At 39.4% G+C, this 17,950-nt stretch overlaps 1 protein-coding gene and 1 long non-coding RNA gene across 17 annotated transcripts in view; both read left to right on the forward strand.

The window, feature by feature from the left end:
* The window catches only part of RYR3 (ryanodine receptor 3), a 553,391-nt gene that overhangs the window by 288,857 nt on the left and 246,584 nt on the right, over window positions 1-17,950 (forward strand). For all 16 annotated transcript variants that reach the window (XR_004263777.1, XM_032261324.1, XM_032261337.1 and 13 more), the window contains one exon: window positions 9,381-9,573. Coding sequence is in view for 15 of the 16 variants with exons in the window: in XM_032261324.1 (XP_032117215.1) it covers window positions 9,381-9,573 (193 nt within the window). In the remaining variant the exon portion in view is untranslated. The remainder of the gene's footprint in view (window positions 1-9,380; window positions 9,574-17,950) is intronic.
* Window positions 5,175-6,523, forward strand: LOC116538789. Its single transcript, XR_004263781.1, has 2 exons — window positions 5,175-5,636; window positions 6,299-6,523. It is a non-coding gene; the product is annotated as an uncharacterized LOC116538789 (long non-coding RNA).

Here is a 17,950-nt window from a genome sequence, read left to right on the forward strand (position 1 = left end):
CCTATGACAAATGTGTAAACAGAAGCATAAACTTGGTTCAGTAATTTATTCAAAGTCATACTGGGAAGGATCCAGATTTGACTGCAAGTCCATGATTTTGTCAACACAGCCTGCTGCTTCATAATACAGTTTATAAAATATCTGGGTCCGTACCTAACACACAGTAGGTGCTAAACTCTTTAAAAGAATTCAGGTCTTCCTTTTTTTTTAGATAAATAAATGATGCTTTTCATCCATGGCCTGTGCCTGTTGAGGAAGATCTTGGCTTCTGCTTGGGTGAAAAAATGCAAGACTCTTAGGCTTTCATCAAAAAGAAGAGCCCTACCTCTCCCGTCTGTTGTCCAAAGCGTGTATTTTCCGTATCTTTTGCAAAACTGCAATTGGAGACGTCATGTCCCTTATAAAAATCCCTTACGTAAGCGTGCCTGTTACATAAGTAACCATGACACACACTCTTCCTCAAATCCGGTATGCAGGAAAAGTTTCTCTCTACAAACCTGTATATTTTCTTCTGTAACTGGTAACTATATAACCTATCACATTTTCTTCCTTCCGTTAGCTTTCTAGTTACAACCTAATTGCCTGATGTTGATAAGATTAAGTCAGCTCAGGTCCCAATGACATATTTCTTTTCATTGGTCTTTATTTTCAGTTGGTCCTTATGGAGAATGGATTTTTTTTTATTGCTGTTATTTTAGGAGCTATGTTACATTCAGTGTCAACATTGTAAAACTTTTAGGAATGCTATAAACATTTATTTGTATATTTACTGATCCTGGATCCTTTTCCAAGGGGAAAGAATGAAAAAGTCTCTGTTCATGTTCTTTGTGTCCCAGAGGACAGTGTGGTCCTAAAATAAGTGGATTCAAATGGCAGGATAATGGGGCCATGTGAAGGGAAAGTCTTATCTTGTGCTGTCACCCTCCCAAGTTAGCCTTCCCTAATTCTTCATGGAAGTGGAGCTTCCCTTGGTTCTCATACCCTTACCATGGAACCACTGAGTCTGTTGCAATAAAGTAGTGACCTTATGCTTAGGTTAGCATCAGATATCATAAGTCTCTCAGGAAACTGTCTCTGAAGAAATGATCTGAGAAGAAAGAATCCTTATGCTCATGGACGTTTGGAGCTCCTGAGTGTGGAAGGATTAAGTGTGTGGGAGGTTTAACAAGATTGACTTGTAAAAATTGTTCGACACTCCTGCTGACTGCTGCCTATCTCCCGCCAACTCGCTCCAAAGCCCAAGAATGTTATCTGGAGCCCGGCTACACCTGAAGAGGGCTCTGCGAGGGACTGGCTAAGAAAGTATGAAGCATACCTAGGCCCTGGGGTGAAGCAAATTGGACTTTTGTTTCAAAGAGAAACTAATCATTCTCAAAGGAAACCATTTATTTAGCCTTTTTCAGACTTATCAGCACTGCATGGGACACTTACTGTACTGCCGTATCCCTCTGTAGAATTTTGAGGAATGAATACATCCGTGAGTCAGAAGGCATGCAACCCCCTCATGGTGCATCGATAAAGCGCTGCTCTCTGTGCATTTCAGGACCTGAACATCCTGTGTAATTGTGTATCCTCCCAGGAGTATACAGTGCTCACCCTCTCCCTCATCTGTCCTGTCTCCTCTGAAGGCAAGGAAGCTGGGTGCTCCAAGCTCATGCTGAAAATCACTAGCAATGGCTCCTATGATTGGAGAAGTGGGAAGAAGGCTGGTGAATCAGCTTCTCAAAAACGGATTGTGACTCTCTGAAAGGCCTGCTCTTGATGGTATATTGCCATATAGGTGCACTCAAGGGATTTCATCCCTCAGTCTCCAGCATCTGATGAGACATGGAGAAACCAGGGTCTACAGTTTTTTATCTTTCATTCTCACTAAAACCCACAGCTTTCCTGGATTTGGGCATCATTCTGACTTCTCCAGCCAGCACACAGGGAACATATATCTTGCAGAAGGCATTGCAGTGTGTCAGGGCATGCTTCAGCTGAAGAAATAAAGTTTCTGTTAATGACTCCCACCAGGACAGCCATGAATTTCAGACTATCTGATGAAAAGGTAATTGTCTGATGAAGAAATGAAATGGAAATAACACTCCAACTTACTGCAGGAGAGAATGGTTGGTAGATAGGGGGATATATTAGAAGGTGGTTATGATAAATTATTCTCCTTTATTTGAGATTTAAATGCCAACGTCATTACCTTTAAAGTTATTCATGTGCATAAATTAAGCCACTGCCTTGAACTGGTCTTTACATACTTATTAAAGTAAAATAGATTTTGTAGTAGTTGGAAACGATTACAGTGCCTCTCTTTGTTAATGGAAAGTCAAGAATAAATAGCATAGCTTTGGAGTCATGCCTAGGTTTGAATCCTAGCTCTGCCACTTAATGGTTTTTTGTTGCTGTTGTTGTTGTTGTTGTTGACATTGGACAAATTACTTAACCTCTCAGAGTCTCAGTTTTCCTCTGATAAAATAAGGATAAGATTCTAATGAAATTTAAATAAGGCAAAAAATATAAAGTCCCTGACACACATTAGATACACAGTAAATATGAGTTACCTTCCCTAATCATCTATGAATTCCACTGTAGTTTCAAACACCAAATCCAGAGTCTTTGGTACTTCACTCAAGACCATGGGAATAGCCCAGTTATAGCTATGCCAGTGATATCTAAGGGAATAAAGAACCCCACTTTCATGCTGAATGAGAAATTCTCAAAGTGACATCCTGAAAGTATGAATGAGCTTTCTCTTTGTAGAGAAGAAGACAGCCTTAACAGGTCTTTTTAGCCATGGCAGCCTGGGAAGTCACTTTCCAGCATCAGCTGTGGGAACATCTCCCTCCTCAACTCTGCCTGACTCTCCTTACAGAGTCCAGGGTCAGCTCAGACACTGTGATCCGCCTTTTGGAGAAATGGCTCTTTTTTTGTGACGGCATCACTTTCTCCCTCTGGATGGAGCCTCAATGGGGCTTTCAGGATAGCAGTTGGAAGTGAATTCAGCTCAGGGCAGCCTACAGTATGTTACTGTCTAGGGGAAGTTTCACAGGTGGAAATCATATCTCTCTTTCCCTTTTAACCACTTTTTCCTCCTCAGAATTGAAATAAGCAAAAGAATTCACCATCCCGAGAGACGAGTGGTACAGAAGCGAATGAATGGAATAAAATTGTGTTTCCTGATTGACTAAGATACTGACTCATCAAGATAATGTATCTCTGCAGTCAGATTAGCACAAGGGGACTTCACTTGTGTCTCAGCTAAGATGAGTTCCAGGATATTTGTTTGTTTATAAAAACACAACCCACTGTGACTCAGACCTTTCTAGCCTCAGTGTTATGTGGACAAAGATCCGAGGAGTAGCTGAAGAAGAGCAGCACTTTTCTGTCTTTGGATCCCCTCTCATTCTAAATGCCTAAATATTTGTACTTGTATTATAATTGCAAACTCTGCAGCGCCTGGACCTGTGCAAGTGCAGAGCATCACTGTTTCCAGTTGCCTCATTATTCGTTAGAAGGGACTAAATTCCGTAGGAGTACATCCTGAGGTTAATTGAAGATGTGCAGCATATGATTAAGTGGCCTTTTAGAAAATCTAGTTGCCGGATTTGGAATGGCCTTTCCGAGCTTCCTGAGCCCTTCAGGTGGGCCTGAGCCTCCAAACCAGGGGACAGTTTTTCTTCTTCAGACTGGCAGAGATAAGAACCACTGGCCCCTCTCCGTGGATGGTTTCTAGAATTACTCAGAGTTCCTCAAATCATAAAAAGCACTTGAGGCTGCTCTCAGCAAAGCTCTCTGAAACAAGTTTGATTTTTCATTCTATAGTGTTGCATTTCTGCTGGTTGCTCTAAAAGGGTCAAATACATTAAACATTTTAAAATGTGCATATTTTTCAATACTACCTGTCAATAAAGAGAGTAGATTTTAAATCACTTTTGGATTCAGCCCTCAATGTTATGATTTCCCATATAGTTAATGTTTTTAATATTGCAAAAAGTGTAATGTTCTTACAGTGTCCTGGTAATTTTTTCTGCTGTTAGCCTAATAATTAAGGTTCCTGGAGTTGAAAAAAAACCAAAAACGGTAGCAATTGATATGGGTTACAGTGTGTGAGGCACTCTGCTATGTTCCGTATAGATTCATTGATTTAAAACTCACAGCAGTCTTAAGAGGTCAGCATTATTCCAGTTTGACAGATTAGGTAACTTGAGTCCACAAAGGTAAGTTACTTGCCCAAGGTCACACAGTGACAGAGCCAGAACTAGAGCCCAGGCAGTCTGGTTCCAGAAACCCATTAGCCACTACAATAAACTGCCTCTTAGGTGGTACACAGGACATCGTTTATTTATTTCATTAAAGTCAAAAGGATAATAATGGTCCCTTACAAATAACTCTCTTTATAGCATCCCTGTGGGCACTGCTGTGCTCATTTCACAGATGGGGAAGTTGAGCTTCTAGTAAAATCATGGGTCCAGGTTCATGCAGCAGGTAAGGAGCTGGGATTTGAACCGAGTCCTCTGTGATTCCAAGGCCCCTCTGACCTCCCTGTGCTATCTCATTGCAGCTCAGTTGAAAGGATTTGCATCTTGTTTAAATGTGGGATACAAAACCCTTCCTAAATGATTAGGAAGCCTTGAAAGGCTTCACAGGGGTGGAGATTTATAAAATACGGTATGCAAAAGCAATCCCACAATTCCATCATTTTCCAGTTTCAAACTCTTCATACCACTCGCATTTAAAATGAGCATACTTCATGAGATGACCTTTTACAACAGGAATATTATATGAAATGGGCTCTCTTATCCAAATAGTCTTCCCATTACATTGCTCTAAGCACTTGCTAAGTATATACTTCATATCCAGTAATTATCAACAGCTACCATTTCATTTCTAGATAATATTAGTCTCAACTCTGTTCTCCACTGTACAAGCTTTAAAAATATGCCCCCCCCAGCCAGGCACAGTGGCTCACACCTATAATCCCAGGACTTTGGGAGGCCAAGGCGGGCAGATCACAAGGTAAGGAGATCGAGACCATCCTGGCCAACATGGTGAAATCCTGTCTCTACTAAAACGTAAAACATTAGCTGGGGGTTGTGCTGTGTGCCTGCAGTCCTACTTGGGAGACAGAGATGGGAATCACTTGAACCCGGGAGGCGGAGGTGGCAGTGAGCCAAGATTGCACCACTGTACTCCAATCTGGCAACAGAGTAAGACTCCATCTCAAAGAAGAAGAAAAAAGGCCTAGCCTATGATTTCAATTTACTTACAACTTTTCTTAGCAAGTGTTCCAAAGAAATGTCTACTTGGAGCCCAGTCTCTTAGAGAAAAGGTGGGAAAAGACAGTGTCTTTCACCACAAAAGCATATTGCCGCTCCTGGTGGTTATTTTCAATGGTAATGAACAAGCCAAACAGGAGAAATTCTCCCAGCCATATTTCCTCTGGAGGGCATTGGCAGCTACGGCTAAATAAAGTTCAGAGCTCAGCTTCTATTTGGTATCAAAGCCCTGCTGCAGATGAAGAGCATCCCCCATGAAAGCTGCTCTTTGTCTTTAGTGGCCGAGCCTCAGGCCAGCATAGAAACCAACAGGGAACCCTGAGAGGATGGGAGAGAGGACACTAGAGTCACGATTCAACAGTGGCAGTTTTGCCCCAGTTTGTATAATTCTTAGAACGTTAAAGAACTTTGGAATTTGTATTTTTATCTAGCAAGGATCTGAATACTTTTAAAGACAATTTTCTGATGTAGCATTTATTTCCTGGTGTTCCTCAATTCACAAATATCTGTTAGAATTTGTTCAAGTAGGCCAGGTGGCTCAAACCTGTAATCCCAGCACTTTGGGAAGCCGAGGTGGGAGGGTCACTTGAGGCCAGGAGTTCAAGACCAGCCTGGCCAACATGGTGAAATCCCATCTCTACTAAAAATAGAAAAATTATCTGGGCAGTGGCATGGGCCTGTAGTCTAAGCTACTTAGGGGGCTGTGGTGAAAGGATCACTTGAACCCAGAAGGCAGAGGATGCAGTGAGCCAAGATCATGCCATTGTACTCCAGCCTGGGTGAGAGAGTAAAACTCTGTCAAAAAAAATAGCAAAAAAAAAAAAACTTTAGTTCAAATAACTACAGTGAGATTTTCCAGAGGTTAAACTAATGCAAAAAACAGTTTATGCAGGAAAGATTGTTTTTTATAATTTTTATAATTATTATTTACTTTTAGATTGTTTTTAATCGTAAAATAAATCTTAAAAGTGAGACAATTACTGTAAGCTTTGCTGAATTTTAATATCATAGATATTTTTTCAAAACAGGCTTACACAGGAGGAAGAAAAGATCCTGGGACCTGGTTATCTAAACTCCGTAAAATGAGCTACGAGTCCTCAGTGTCCTCAAATGGACAGATTTAAAAGATCTCAAACTTACACATTCTTCAACTTTGGCTCAGTTTTGTTTGTTTTTAAATAATTTTACCTAGAAGCACCATAAGGAGAAGCTTATTCCTCTTTCTCAGTGGTAAAGCAAGCTATTAAAGTGATTAAAAAACAGTCTAAGGCCACCTCAGACTATTTGCCAGTATGCGTTAAATACATTACATGCAGCGGCACTCTTGCTGTGCAGGTGGTCCTAGCCTGATGCTCCTGTCCAGCTTTATTGCCCCACCGTGTCTCCCTCATCCGGCTCTCATTAACCTTCACCTTCCAGCCTTACAAAGCTCCAGCCACTCTTCAGCTATGTTAGACTCCTCTTGCTTCTTCCTTTCTCATTTATCTAGTGAGCCTTTTATTCTCCAAGTCTCAACTTGTTCTATGCTCCCAGATTTACAGCATCTTCCTTTCCCTCTAGAAGGCAACATATCCACACCTTCATTCCACTATTTATCATGTTATATTATTTTGTATTTAAATGTCCATTTCCCACCTGACTACGGGCTTCTTAAGAGCACAAATGGGGTCTTCTGTCTGATCCGAAGCCCAAGGTATAGTATCTGGTGCAGACAGGAGCCTCATTACTGCTTGTGGAAGAGTGGGAGGGAATGCAATATGGCTTTGTCAATTACCCAAATAATTAGAGGGAGCTACCTAATCTTTTTTATTAATTAAAAAGGGCACAGTGGTTTCACCATTAAAAATTGACCGCTTAGTTTAGACCCATTACAGGTTCGGTATCCCTTATTTGAAATTCTTGGGAACAAAAGTGTTTTAGGTTTTAGACTTTTTGGGTTTGGGAATATTTGCATATATATAATATGTTACCTTGGGAATGGGACTCAACTCTAAACATAAAATTCCTTTATGTTTCATAAATACCTTACATATGTGGCCTAAAGGTAATTTTATACAAAATGTTGAATAATTTTGTGCATGAAACAAAACGTTGATTTTTTTTTAACTGTGACCCATCACATGAGGTTGAGTATGAAGTTTTTCACTTGTGGCATCATGTCAGTGCTCAAAATGTTTCAGATGCTCTAGAGAACATTTCAGATTTTGGATTTTTAGGTTAGGGATGCTCAACCTGAACTAGACTAACAGTAACCACTGAAAACATTAAATAGATCTAAACTGAGATTATAAATATTACATAGCAAAGATACATGTACAAAATTTATAAATAACTCAGGTGGGGATTTTTTGAAATTACCTTTTCACAGCATATTATACAGCCATTAAAATTAAGTTTCTAATGAATATTGTATGACACAACAAAACATTTGTGATGTGATTAGTAGAACAAGCTACAAAAGCCTATTCAAACCTACCCCAGTTTGAATAAAAAGTATGTATGCGTATAACTCCTTAAAAATGGAGTGTGTGTGTGTACATATATATTTGGAAGCATTTTTATGGAGTTATATTTTTTCTTTTTATATTCATTTATTTGAGACAGGGTCTCATTCTGTCGCCCAGGCTGGAGTACGGTGGCATGATCTCAGCTCACCTCAGCCTCCATCTCTTGGGTTCAAGTGCTCTTTCCACCTCAGCCCCCTAAGTAGCTGGGAGTACAGGTACATGCCACCTTGCCCAGCTAATTTTTGTATTTTTAGTAGAGAGACTTTCACTATGTTAGCTAGGCTGAATTCCTGAGCTCAAGCAATCCATCTACCTTGGCCTTCCAAAGTGCTGGGATTATAGGCATGAGCCACCACACCTGGCCTTTTTATATACTTTCCTGTTTAAATTGTGACTATTTATAATGAATACATATGACTTGTGTAATGAAGAAACAAGGTGTCTTTTTATCTTTTGCCAGAAACCCTATTTTAATACCTAACTTCTTCCCTTTTGTTGCTCTCTTTCTAATAGAAATGTAAACCCTATAGGGGAAGGGTGGGTGGTTATAATTATTAATACTTCTTTTAGAATTTCCAGAATAAGATAATATGAGATAGGAAAGCATAGAGGTGATTTTCCTTGCTACTTTAAGTCAGGAAATGATAAATCGTCTTATGAAAGAGATATGAAGAAAAGTTTTTTAAACATCAATGCACAGTATAGCTGGCAATGTGTTTTCCTGCTTATCTGAAATAATAAAGTTCTTTCAAACAAATAGGCAAACTATACAGCATAGTTTTTTGGGGGGGCTGGTGGTGGTGGTTTTGAGACAGAGTTTGCTTTTGTTGCCCAGACTGGAGTGCAGTGACACAATCTCAGCTTACTGGCACAACCTCTGCTTCCAGGGTTCAAGCAGTCCTTTTGCCTCAGCCTCCCAAGTAGCTGGGATTACAGGCATGCACCACCACGCCTGGCTAATTTTGTACTTGTAGCAGAGACAGGGTTTCTCTATGTTGGTCAGGTTGGTTTCGTACTGCCGACCTCAGGTCATCTGCCCGCCATGGCCTTCCAAAGTGCTGGGATTACAGGCATGAGCCACTGTGCCCAGCCTGTGTAGCATAGTTTAATGGCTAGATGGCCTTGCCATTCTTCTCTCTGATGGCTTCTCTATCCAACACTAGAACAGCCTAATCTTTTTGAGGAAATAGAAGACAGGAAGGTCTTTGGGCACTTAACAACTGAACAGACACACAGCAGCTACCTCGGAATAGCTACACCAGCAAAAGCAGCCTGTTCATTACTTCAGACACCAGACCACAGTCTGAACGCACATTCAGCAAGTTAAGTTTTTGTTATTTCTCATTCTTAGCAGCTTGAGCATTTCCCCTGAGGCCCATCTGAAATCAGGCCTGGTGTCTGCCCACTTGCCAACTGAGGAATTCATTTCTCATTGCTCATCTCACATGGGGAAAGCAAAGTTGCATTTCAAATGCAGTAGTACCTCCAGATCTCTTGGGTACCCATCACACCTCCCTACCTCTCCCACAGGCCTCTGAGCCTTTCTCAACCTGGCAGGTGCCTCCAGAGTTCCACAGCCGCCTTCTTGTTCTTTCCTCACCAGGCCGGATACCCAGAGCCGTGGCTTCCATCAACCAGCACCTCCTGAGATCAGATGACGTGGTAAGCTGCTGCCTGGACCTCGGGGTGCCCAGCATCTCATTCCGCATCAACGGGCAGCCTGTGCAAGGGATGTTTGAGAACTTCAACACAGACGGGCTCTTCTTCCCTGTGATGAGCTTTTCAGCAGGTGTCAAGTAAGTTATTGCTGTGATTTCATGGACAGTAGCAGTTACCCACCTCCCCACCACCACTGTGAGCTTCGGAGCCAGCAGTCTCCTTCAGGGCTTCAGCACTGTGCACCAAGTTTCCCAGGACAGTGATAGTGCAAGGGCGAGAGCCATCCAAAGTCATTTGCTTCATCTCTACTGGTAGAACCTCCTCCAGGAGTTGTGTTATGTACTCAGATAAACAGTAAGATAAAGAGGATGAATCCTGTGTAGAAAATTAATAATTATCAAAGTATTACATGCTCAGTATAAGAAAAACTTCAAAGACATAGTTATAAAGAATACAGTAAAAATCACCTGTGATTCCAATGGTTGACTATAATCTCTATTAATACTTTGGCATATTTTTCAAGTCTTTTTTTTCTACAAATATATGTCTATTTTTTATTTGGTATCGCCCTGAATATGAAATTTATATCTTGATTATCTTTTATTCAACAATAAATAATGAGCCTTTTCCTGAGTCATTGAGTATCCTCAAAATGATTTTATGGCCATATACTATCCCTTTATTTGGCTGTTTTATAATACAGCCATTACTCTGCTGTTATAAGTCTATGTCAATTTCATTTTTATTGTTGTAAATTCTTATGAATATCCTGAAGCATAACTCTTTGTGTGTTTCTGTTTTGTTCCTCCTTGAAATTGGTCAAAATGCATGAACCTTTTAAAGTCTACATTTATAATTATGTTGCCAAATTGATTTTGAGAAAGATTCCGTGAACAGTTGAGAATTCCCTATCAACAACTTTAGAATCTAAAAATCTCTGAAAACCATAAATGTGTTCATAACTCATTTTGTCGTAAAATCTAACCTGAACTCATTTTGTGGCAAAACTCTCATCAGCAGAAATGAGGCCGTTTTCAGTCTTTGATTTATTCTACTACTTGTGAATATTTATATGTTTAACTGCAGACATATTAATGTGTTTGATTCTGATGTACTGCCCCTCATCTGGCTGCAGGTTATGTTTAATATAACATGTTCCTTTTTAAAAAATTCTAAAGAATTCGAAAGTCTGAAGCACATCTCTAGTGATTTCAGATAAAGGATTTGGGCTTGCAGTATTACTTAAAGCAACATATGGGAAGAATGTTCACCTGATTGGACCCTCATTAAATTTTACTGTTATTAGTGGTGGTTAAATATTTGCTGATTTGGAAAAATAGTACCTTAGAGTATTAATTTTTTTTATTACCAGTGTGGTTAAACATTTTTTATGTTTAATTTTATGTACTTTTGTCAACACAATATTTTTGCTAACTTGGTGTTCTCAGCCTTTCTGATATTTATTTTTTGCTAGGTATCTTACATATTTGTGTATATTGACTTTAGGTATGTAATTTATTTACTTATTTACATATAATAATTTTGTATTTAAGGCTGTTAATCTATTTTTATTGACTTCAAATATTTATCCCAGTTTCTGATTTATCCTTTAACACTTGAGTTTTTCCTAATGTGTTTTGTTTTTCTGTTTCACAAAAGGAATGTAAGTCAAAGAAAATAGCAGAAACCCATAAGAGTACCACCCAGAGATAATCATATTAGCTTTTTACATACACAGTTAAATATTGTTCATTGAGTTGGGCTCATGCTATGCATGCTGCTTTCCTATTTAATGTTGCTAACTATTTCTCTGCCTCTTTCCTTGTACCAGTTGGATGCTATTTTTAATGATTTTAACCACGTTATACATTTTAATGTCTGTAAGGCAAAGCCCCGTAATAACCCCTCCCTGAACTTTTCTCAGCCATTCTTCATCCCTGTATTTTAAAGACATCGCAATCCGTTGAGCAGAAGACTGGAGTCAACATAGAATCATGCTAGTGTCCATGGAAGCCCATGGAAAGGGTCATGACAGGAGGAGAGTTGTGGGAAGCAGGGGCTGAGATCTGGTATCACAAAGAAACTGTTTCAGGGATCCAGATCCAAGTGATAGGATTTTCAGGGAGAAACCACTCTTTTAGGCCTCAGCACCTCATGTGGACTGGTAAACCAAGATGTGTTCATATGTTTCCAAAGGAGGATTTTGGTTCTGTTTCAATTATATTAACTGTTTAGAAGTAAAGAATTGTCCTTTGTGAATGGTACTCAACCTTTGGAATTTGGGACAGATGTGTATATATACACAAGCATATATACAAACATACTCATATAAATGGATATAACCCCAATACCAATATATAATTTTAATATATATTGTTATTATTTGAGGTTCTTGTAACAAATGGAGAACCAGTAGAGTAAAGCTTTACTGAGGTTGAAAATCTTCTCATCACAGATTCAAGCCAGAGAATCTCACACTATCTGCAGACACTGTATCCTAAGAGTTGAAAGTTGTTCTGTGCTGAAGATATTTCATCCCATTTCTTTCTTTTTAAATATGTGAGGAAACCACATATTGCTCTCCTCACTGATATCCCTAAGGAGCATATGGGAAAACAGGAAGTGTGTTGACAAGAGAGGCACTGTAAGCGTAGAAAAAGCTGATTGGAGCAAAGGCCTTCCGGAGGAGGGAAAGAACCTTCTAGCCCTATTTTCCATCTTCCTCACTCCATTCCTTAGGAATAAAGAGAATGAGTAGAGAATGAGTAGAAATCTAAATACAACACAACAGTGTTAGGGTCATCCTCCCTTTGACTCAGGGCCTTCCCTGAAGAAACAAGGTGACTCTGAGCAGTCAGTTCCCAGGACTGCATTTGCCTGTGTAGTTGGGGGCCTTGGTCACCTACCATTAATATTCCTCCCATTTTTACTCATTTTGCCCATGTCCCATTCATTGTTTTTTTTACTTATTTTCAAAGGGAGTATACCTATTTCACAAGCATGTCATCTGAAAAAAACTACTTAGGTGAATTTAGATCTGTGGAGAAGGGATCTTCTCCAGTCTGCTGGCTAACGGACTTTTCCATGTTTTTTGTTTAGAGAACAGTACTTCTGCTCTCAAATGTTGCATAATGATTCTTAATCATTCGTTCATCCTTCCCATCTCCCTCAGAATGACATAAGGATTCTTGTGTCTGTGATTTTTTAGGGGGTAGTGCAGGGATTTTTTTTTGGAATCCTCTCTTGACAAGAGCTGCAGTTAGCAGGTGAAAAAGTAATTGTCTGAAAGGTATCCACATGTAGAAGACATTTCTATCATCTGGTGTCTAGGTCAGCAGATCATGCAGCCTCCTGAGTGCACAGATGAAAGAGAAGCAAAGTTGCAAGAGAAGAAAAATGAGATGACTAATCATTTAGGAGGCACAACTGCTCAGGAAATTTAAGAAACTGAAGGGTCCAGATGTGTTGACTTGAAAAATCAACAGCTTAGCTCTGAGAGCTTTTCACTTATAGCAGCTGAACAGGTGGTAGGCTGAAAAGCAGTGCCAGTAGGGTGTGCAGGTGGGCTTGAAGTCACTGAAGCTTCCTGTCTCTGAGATAACTATCTGCCCTGATATATTGCTGGCTTCGGGTCTTATAGCATGTTGTGATTTCAAAAGCGGTGGAATCACAGGGCTCTGCATAGTTGGGAAATACATTTTACTGAAATGCATCTAGTACCTCACATGATGACCTTGGTCAGGGTCAGTGCAGGACCTGTACTGGGGACTAGCCAGTTGCTCATAAATGAGAATGAACCAATTGGTTACTCTACAACACAAAGTGTTACTCTTACATCAACTGCTGAAGTATGATTTGGTGCTGAAACCCAGTAGTTCTTCTCTGTACTACTTTAGTTCAGTTGAGCAAAGAGCTACAAAGAGAAACCACAATGTGAATTCCAAGTTAATTAAAGTATCTTATTGAAAATAAATGTGTTTTATAATGAAATTGAAAAGAAATTATTGTTTCATCCAATACTGTAGAACACTTGCCTGGTTTTTATAGCATCTCTCCCAGCAAGATGCAAGGTGTTAATGCCCATCTAGAGAGAGATTCTTCTTCTCCAATCATAGAAGTCTTCAGAGTTGTTTCTCATATTTATTTTTAACTTCTGTATGGCTTCAAATTAGATTTCTCTTTCACAGTCCTGTTTCCTCCTGTTTAATGGTCTTTACAAAGATCCTTGTCTTAATTGTTTAAATAATTTGTATACTTATAAGCTATGTTGTTAATAATACCTAATTAGGATGTCCCTGCCAGCCGTCACTGAAGAGCAAAGCCACATGAAGAGCAAAAATCTTTTTCAATTAGATTTACCCACAGTGAAGTCAGAGTTAGCATTAGTAATTACTGACAAAACCCACAAATCAATGTCATAGCCTCTTTTCTTTTAAGGAATATGCCTCCATAATTTTCTTGTCAGTGTGGTTTGTTTATAGACAGTATTATTAGTGTAGTAGGCCCCCAATGTAACAACCCTATTCATTATAGAATAGAATTTGGAATGAGGTATTTGTACCTTGTAGCCCACCAAAAAGATAGAATTACTTAGATGCCAAGAGGCTCTTACTAAAAGTTGATCTTATATATGCCCCACAAATGGCATCAGGGCATGAGTTAGAGAGCATTATGCAGAAAGCCATAGTATATAGTGAAATTTTGGTGCTAATTTTTTTTTTTTGCAGAAAATTAATGAGTTAGTCATCATAGTAGAATATATTTTATGGCTATAGTTAAACTCCCATAAATCTATTTAATCATCTTACATAACTCTTTTGCCAGCTTTAATTTATAAAAATAATCATATCCAAAGATAGCATTTGTGGTTGCTGTTGGTTTTTTGTTGTTATTCTCCAGACTGGGCTGAAATTCAGGTAACCAACAGCTTAGCTATTTCCAGCTTGCTGTGGTCAGTGCTGTGGAAATTATTGCTGAGATAAATATACTTCTGCAGAGAACGTGACGAGCAGTGGCTGGATTGCCCTGAGCTTTCATCAAATACTAGCCAGAAAGAAATATGAATGTGGGAATGTCCATAACTCAGATTGTTCTCCAGTCTTAGCGATACAGGCTAAAGATGCAATTATGAATCGTGACTTAGGAGTTGAATTCAGGTCAGCAGAAGCGGCTAATTCTTTCTCCTCTTAACCACAGCTTGTATCCTTTTCTTCTGTGAAACATTATCCCTGCTCTCTGGGAAGAATTCAATAGCAGATAACAGTAATGAGATATCTAAGACCAAAGTGATTTTACACATTTGCTACCAAGCTCTGAATAATAATACGATAGCCCAATGAAAGGAAAGTTAGTTACCCCTTTGAGCACAGCACAACTTTGTTACAATTTTTACCATACTTTTTATTAATGGATCAGTCTTTCAAATCTGTGAATTTGTAATAGGTAGTCCCATCTCCTGCAAATTAACAAGAAAAAATGCACAAATTTCAAAGACAAGGTTGAAAATGTTGGCAGAGGTTTTTCAGTATAATTTGTCCTGTGTTTCCAAAATCAGTCAAGTAAATAAAAATTTCCTCTACCCAGCCCAAAACTTCACTACTCCCGAGCAGCTCTTACTGAAGCTGTTGCTCATCTTTGAGGTGAAAGAATCTAAGGGCACAGTCGCTTACTGTAAACACTTTAGGAAAGAAAAAAAATCTTTGAGAACTGATGGAACATCTGAGTTATAGGAAGAACCCCAGAAAATGATACAAGTGCTGTAGTGTAAAGGATTAAATTGATTAATGAATTTGATTTTTTAAATCCATTAATGTAGAGAAAAATCTGAGGATAAAGAGAAACTAATTATAATGAAATCAATTCTTAAATTATCTTTTTTTTATTTTAAATTTAACATTTTGGGAATGCTGGGTGATTCCATGGAACTCAAGGAGCCAGGGAAGAAAACATGTAGAGAAGGGAGATTTACATTCCAATTGGATATTTCTCGTTTGTGAATGAGGCAAAGGATTTAAAAGATAAACAGTAAGTGCTGGGTAACTCATTTACTGACAGAAGTGGGCTAGGTAGGTTTGACTTTACTGTTTCTTCTACCCCTGTAACTCTGTGCTCTGGACTTCTGGCCCTGGATCAGTTCTCAGGTAGGTCCTATAGCTTTTATTGCTGCTTTTAGGAACAAGAACAGTCTTGTCAGTAATTGAAAAGTTCCATCTATTTGAATATAAAATGAAAGTTTGTATCCAGTTTACAACTTGAGCCCTCCCCAGCTTGAGCCTGCAGTGTGAAGCAGCTGCCTCCCGCATTGGTCTGCCCCTCCCTGATTGGCCAGCTCCCACTGCAGACCTCTCTAGAGTTGAGCCCAGGGAAAGATGACCAGAGTAGACAGGTCCAATGGAGTTGGTGCTGTTGTCAGGTGGCATTGGGTCTGTGTAGCAGTTGTACTGTTGCTGCCTCTTTCTTTCTCGGGGCCTTTTTATAGTTTTCTTAGCCTCAGGCTGGGAGCTTCTCACCATAGTTCTTTTGACACAAGTCTTACCACTTCTGTTGTCTGCTCCCCCTGGCTGACCCTAAGCCTCCCTCCAGATTCCCCTTCCCCCATTCCCTAGCCCTGGGTTTCTGATCTCTGCTCAGACATTTGCCTTTCTGGAAAGTCCCTTTTTAAGATGGCAGACAGTAGGCTCATTCATGGAGCCCTTATATAGCCTTGTAGGGAGCACAATCCTTGGTGTCACCCTGAGCGGAAGCACATGTCTTTTCCACGTAGCCCTTTCTCACACTCTCAGCTCTGTCACCAGGAAAATGTGTCCCTCAGCAACCTCTAGGGGACACTTGTCAAGCTTCTACATGGTTTCTTGAAGCCCTCATCACTCGGCTTCTGAAAAGGGAGAATCTTCTCTTTCTCCCTGAAAGTGCTCTCCAAAGGAATTCTTTACTTAATCCGTCTAGAGGTATGTGATAGGCTGTTGCTGATAGAACTGGTTTCACAGTTTTTTTTGTATATCCTGCATAGTTGACTCAGCACTTCACTTTAGAATGTGAAAATATTTAGCATCCTCTGAATTATGGATTTATACATCTAACTTTGGGACCTCAACCAAAACTCTGAGACAGAGGAGAGCCCATTTTCATATACTCAGATAATTAAAGTCAGTTTCAGGTATTTTGTTTCCTTCTTTTGATTGTTCCTTTCAAACCTAAATTTTGTCTCCCCAGTTATTACCTTTGATCTCATCAATATGGATCTCATAAGGCGAGTTATGATGGGGACCTTCAATACTGGTGGCGGTTTGTTGGATCCCTTCTCACAGACTCTGGGAAGCTTGTTCACAGGCAGTGAGGGAAGGAGCCACAGGTGGTGGGTGTGCCTGGGACCATTGTCTGTTCAGTCCGCCTGCTGAGGGCACAGGGACTGTCATCTGCAGGACTTCTGAAGCAATCCAGGACCTTTTCTTCTACCCACTAAAGCACAGCACAATCATGTTTGAAAACCAAAGCTTCAGTATGCAGTAAACACTGATTTCTGCCTGTGTTAATTTTTTAATTTATAGTTTGTGTGGCCATTAGAGGAAATAAGATTCAGATTTATAACCAAATGATCACTCTCCTTTTAATAACTAAATATAAAAACTAAGCATTGCTCTCATTAAATGCTACCTAAAACTCTTCCTTTCTTGATTTGTTATCTTATCTAGCAGATTTTAAAACCTAAGAGGAATTTTGAAACTCAACAATTAGCAAAAGAGCTCATGAATAATTAAATTCCTCTAGAAATCCTCATAAGAGACCATTTACTTGTTCTTGGAATCCATATGCTAGTGAGTAATGGAATATACTTGCTGTACAAGCAAATAGGCATTCAGCTACTCACAGGAAAAGATGCTCAATGAGAAGAGAGAGGCAGAAAATTTCCCACACTAATTCCTAGCCCAGAAAGATCCAATTTTATCCCATGGTTTCCATATGTCAGTAACGCAATCTGTTATGTTGCAGTTGAATTGGGAAGTTCTCAACAAATAATTTTAAGATTTAGTCATTATTTCCTGAGGTTCACTAAACTAGTAATACTGCAGACTAATGACTCAATTTTGTTTTAATTTCTTTGTTCAAATTCTTAATACACATAGATTGTGCCCTATTACATAACACTTAATGTGGGAACATTCATTCTCAAGGGACGATTGTGGTTCTAACTCTATATAATTATTATTGAGTGCCTTAAAATGGGAAACTGGGAGGTTTTGTATAATTTCTATAATTAATTTTAAAACAGCATTTTATAACATGCTTTTCAGATAAAGTGTTCGTATTGGGAAGGAAAAAAACCTTAGCATCTCTTAGAGAGGCTTTTATTTTCCAGCTTCATAATTAGGATAGTTCCATCACAGTTATGTGCCAACACAGAGAATGCCTTGCAAGGCTGCCCTCCCAGAACGTTCCAATTAAAGGAGGTGAGGCCCAGTAGAAAGTATCCTGTTGTGAAAGTTTTGCCAGATCATAACTTTTCTCCATTTACCT

Source organism: Sapajus apella, unplaced genomic scaffold (assembly GCF_009761245.1).
Source record: "Sapajus apella isolate SASKATOON/1434 unplaced genomic scaffold, GSC_monkey_1.0 scaffold122, whole genome shotgun sequence".
NCBI lineage: Eukaryota > Metazoa > Chordata > Mammalia > Primates > Cebidae > Sapajus > Sapajus apella.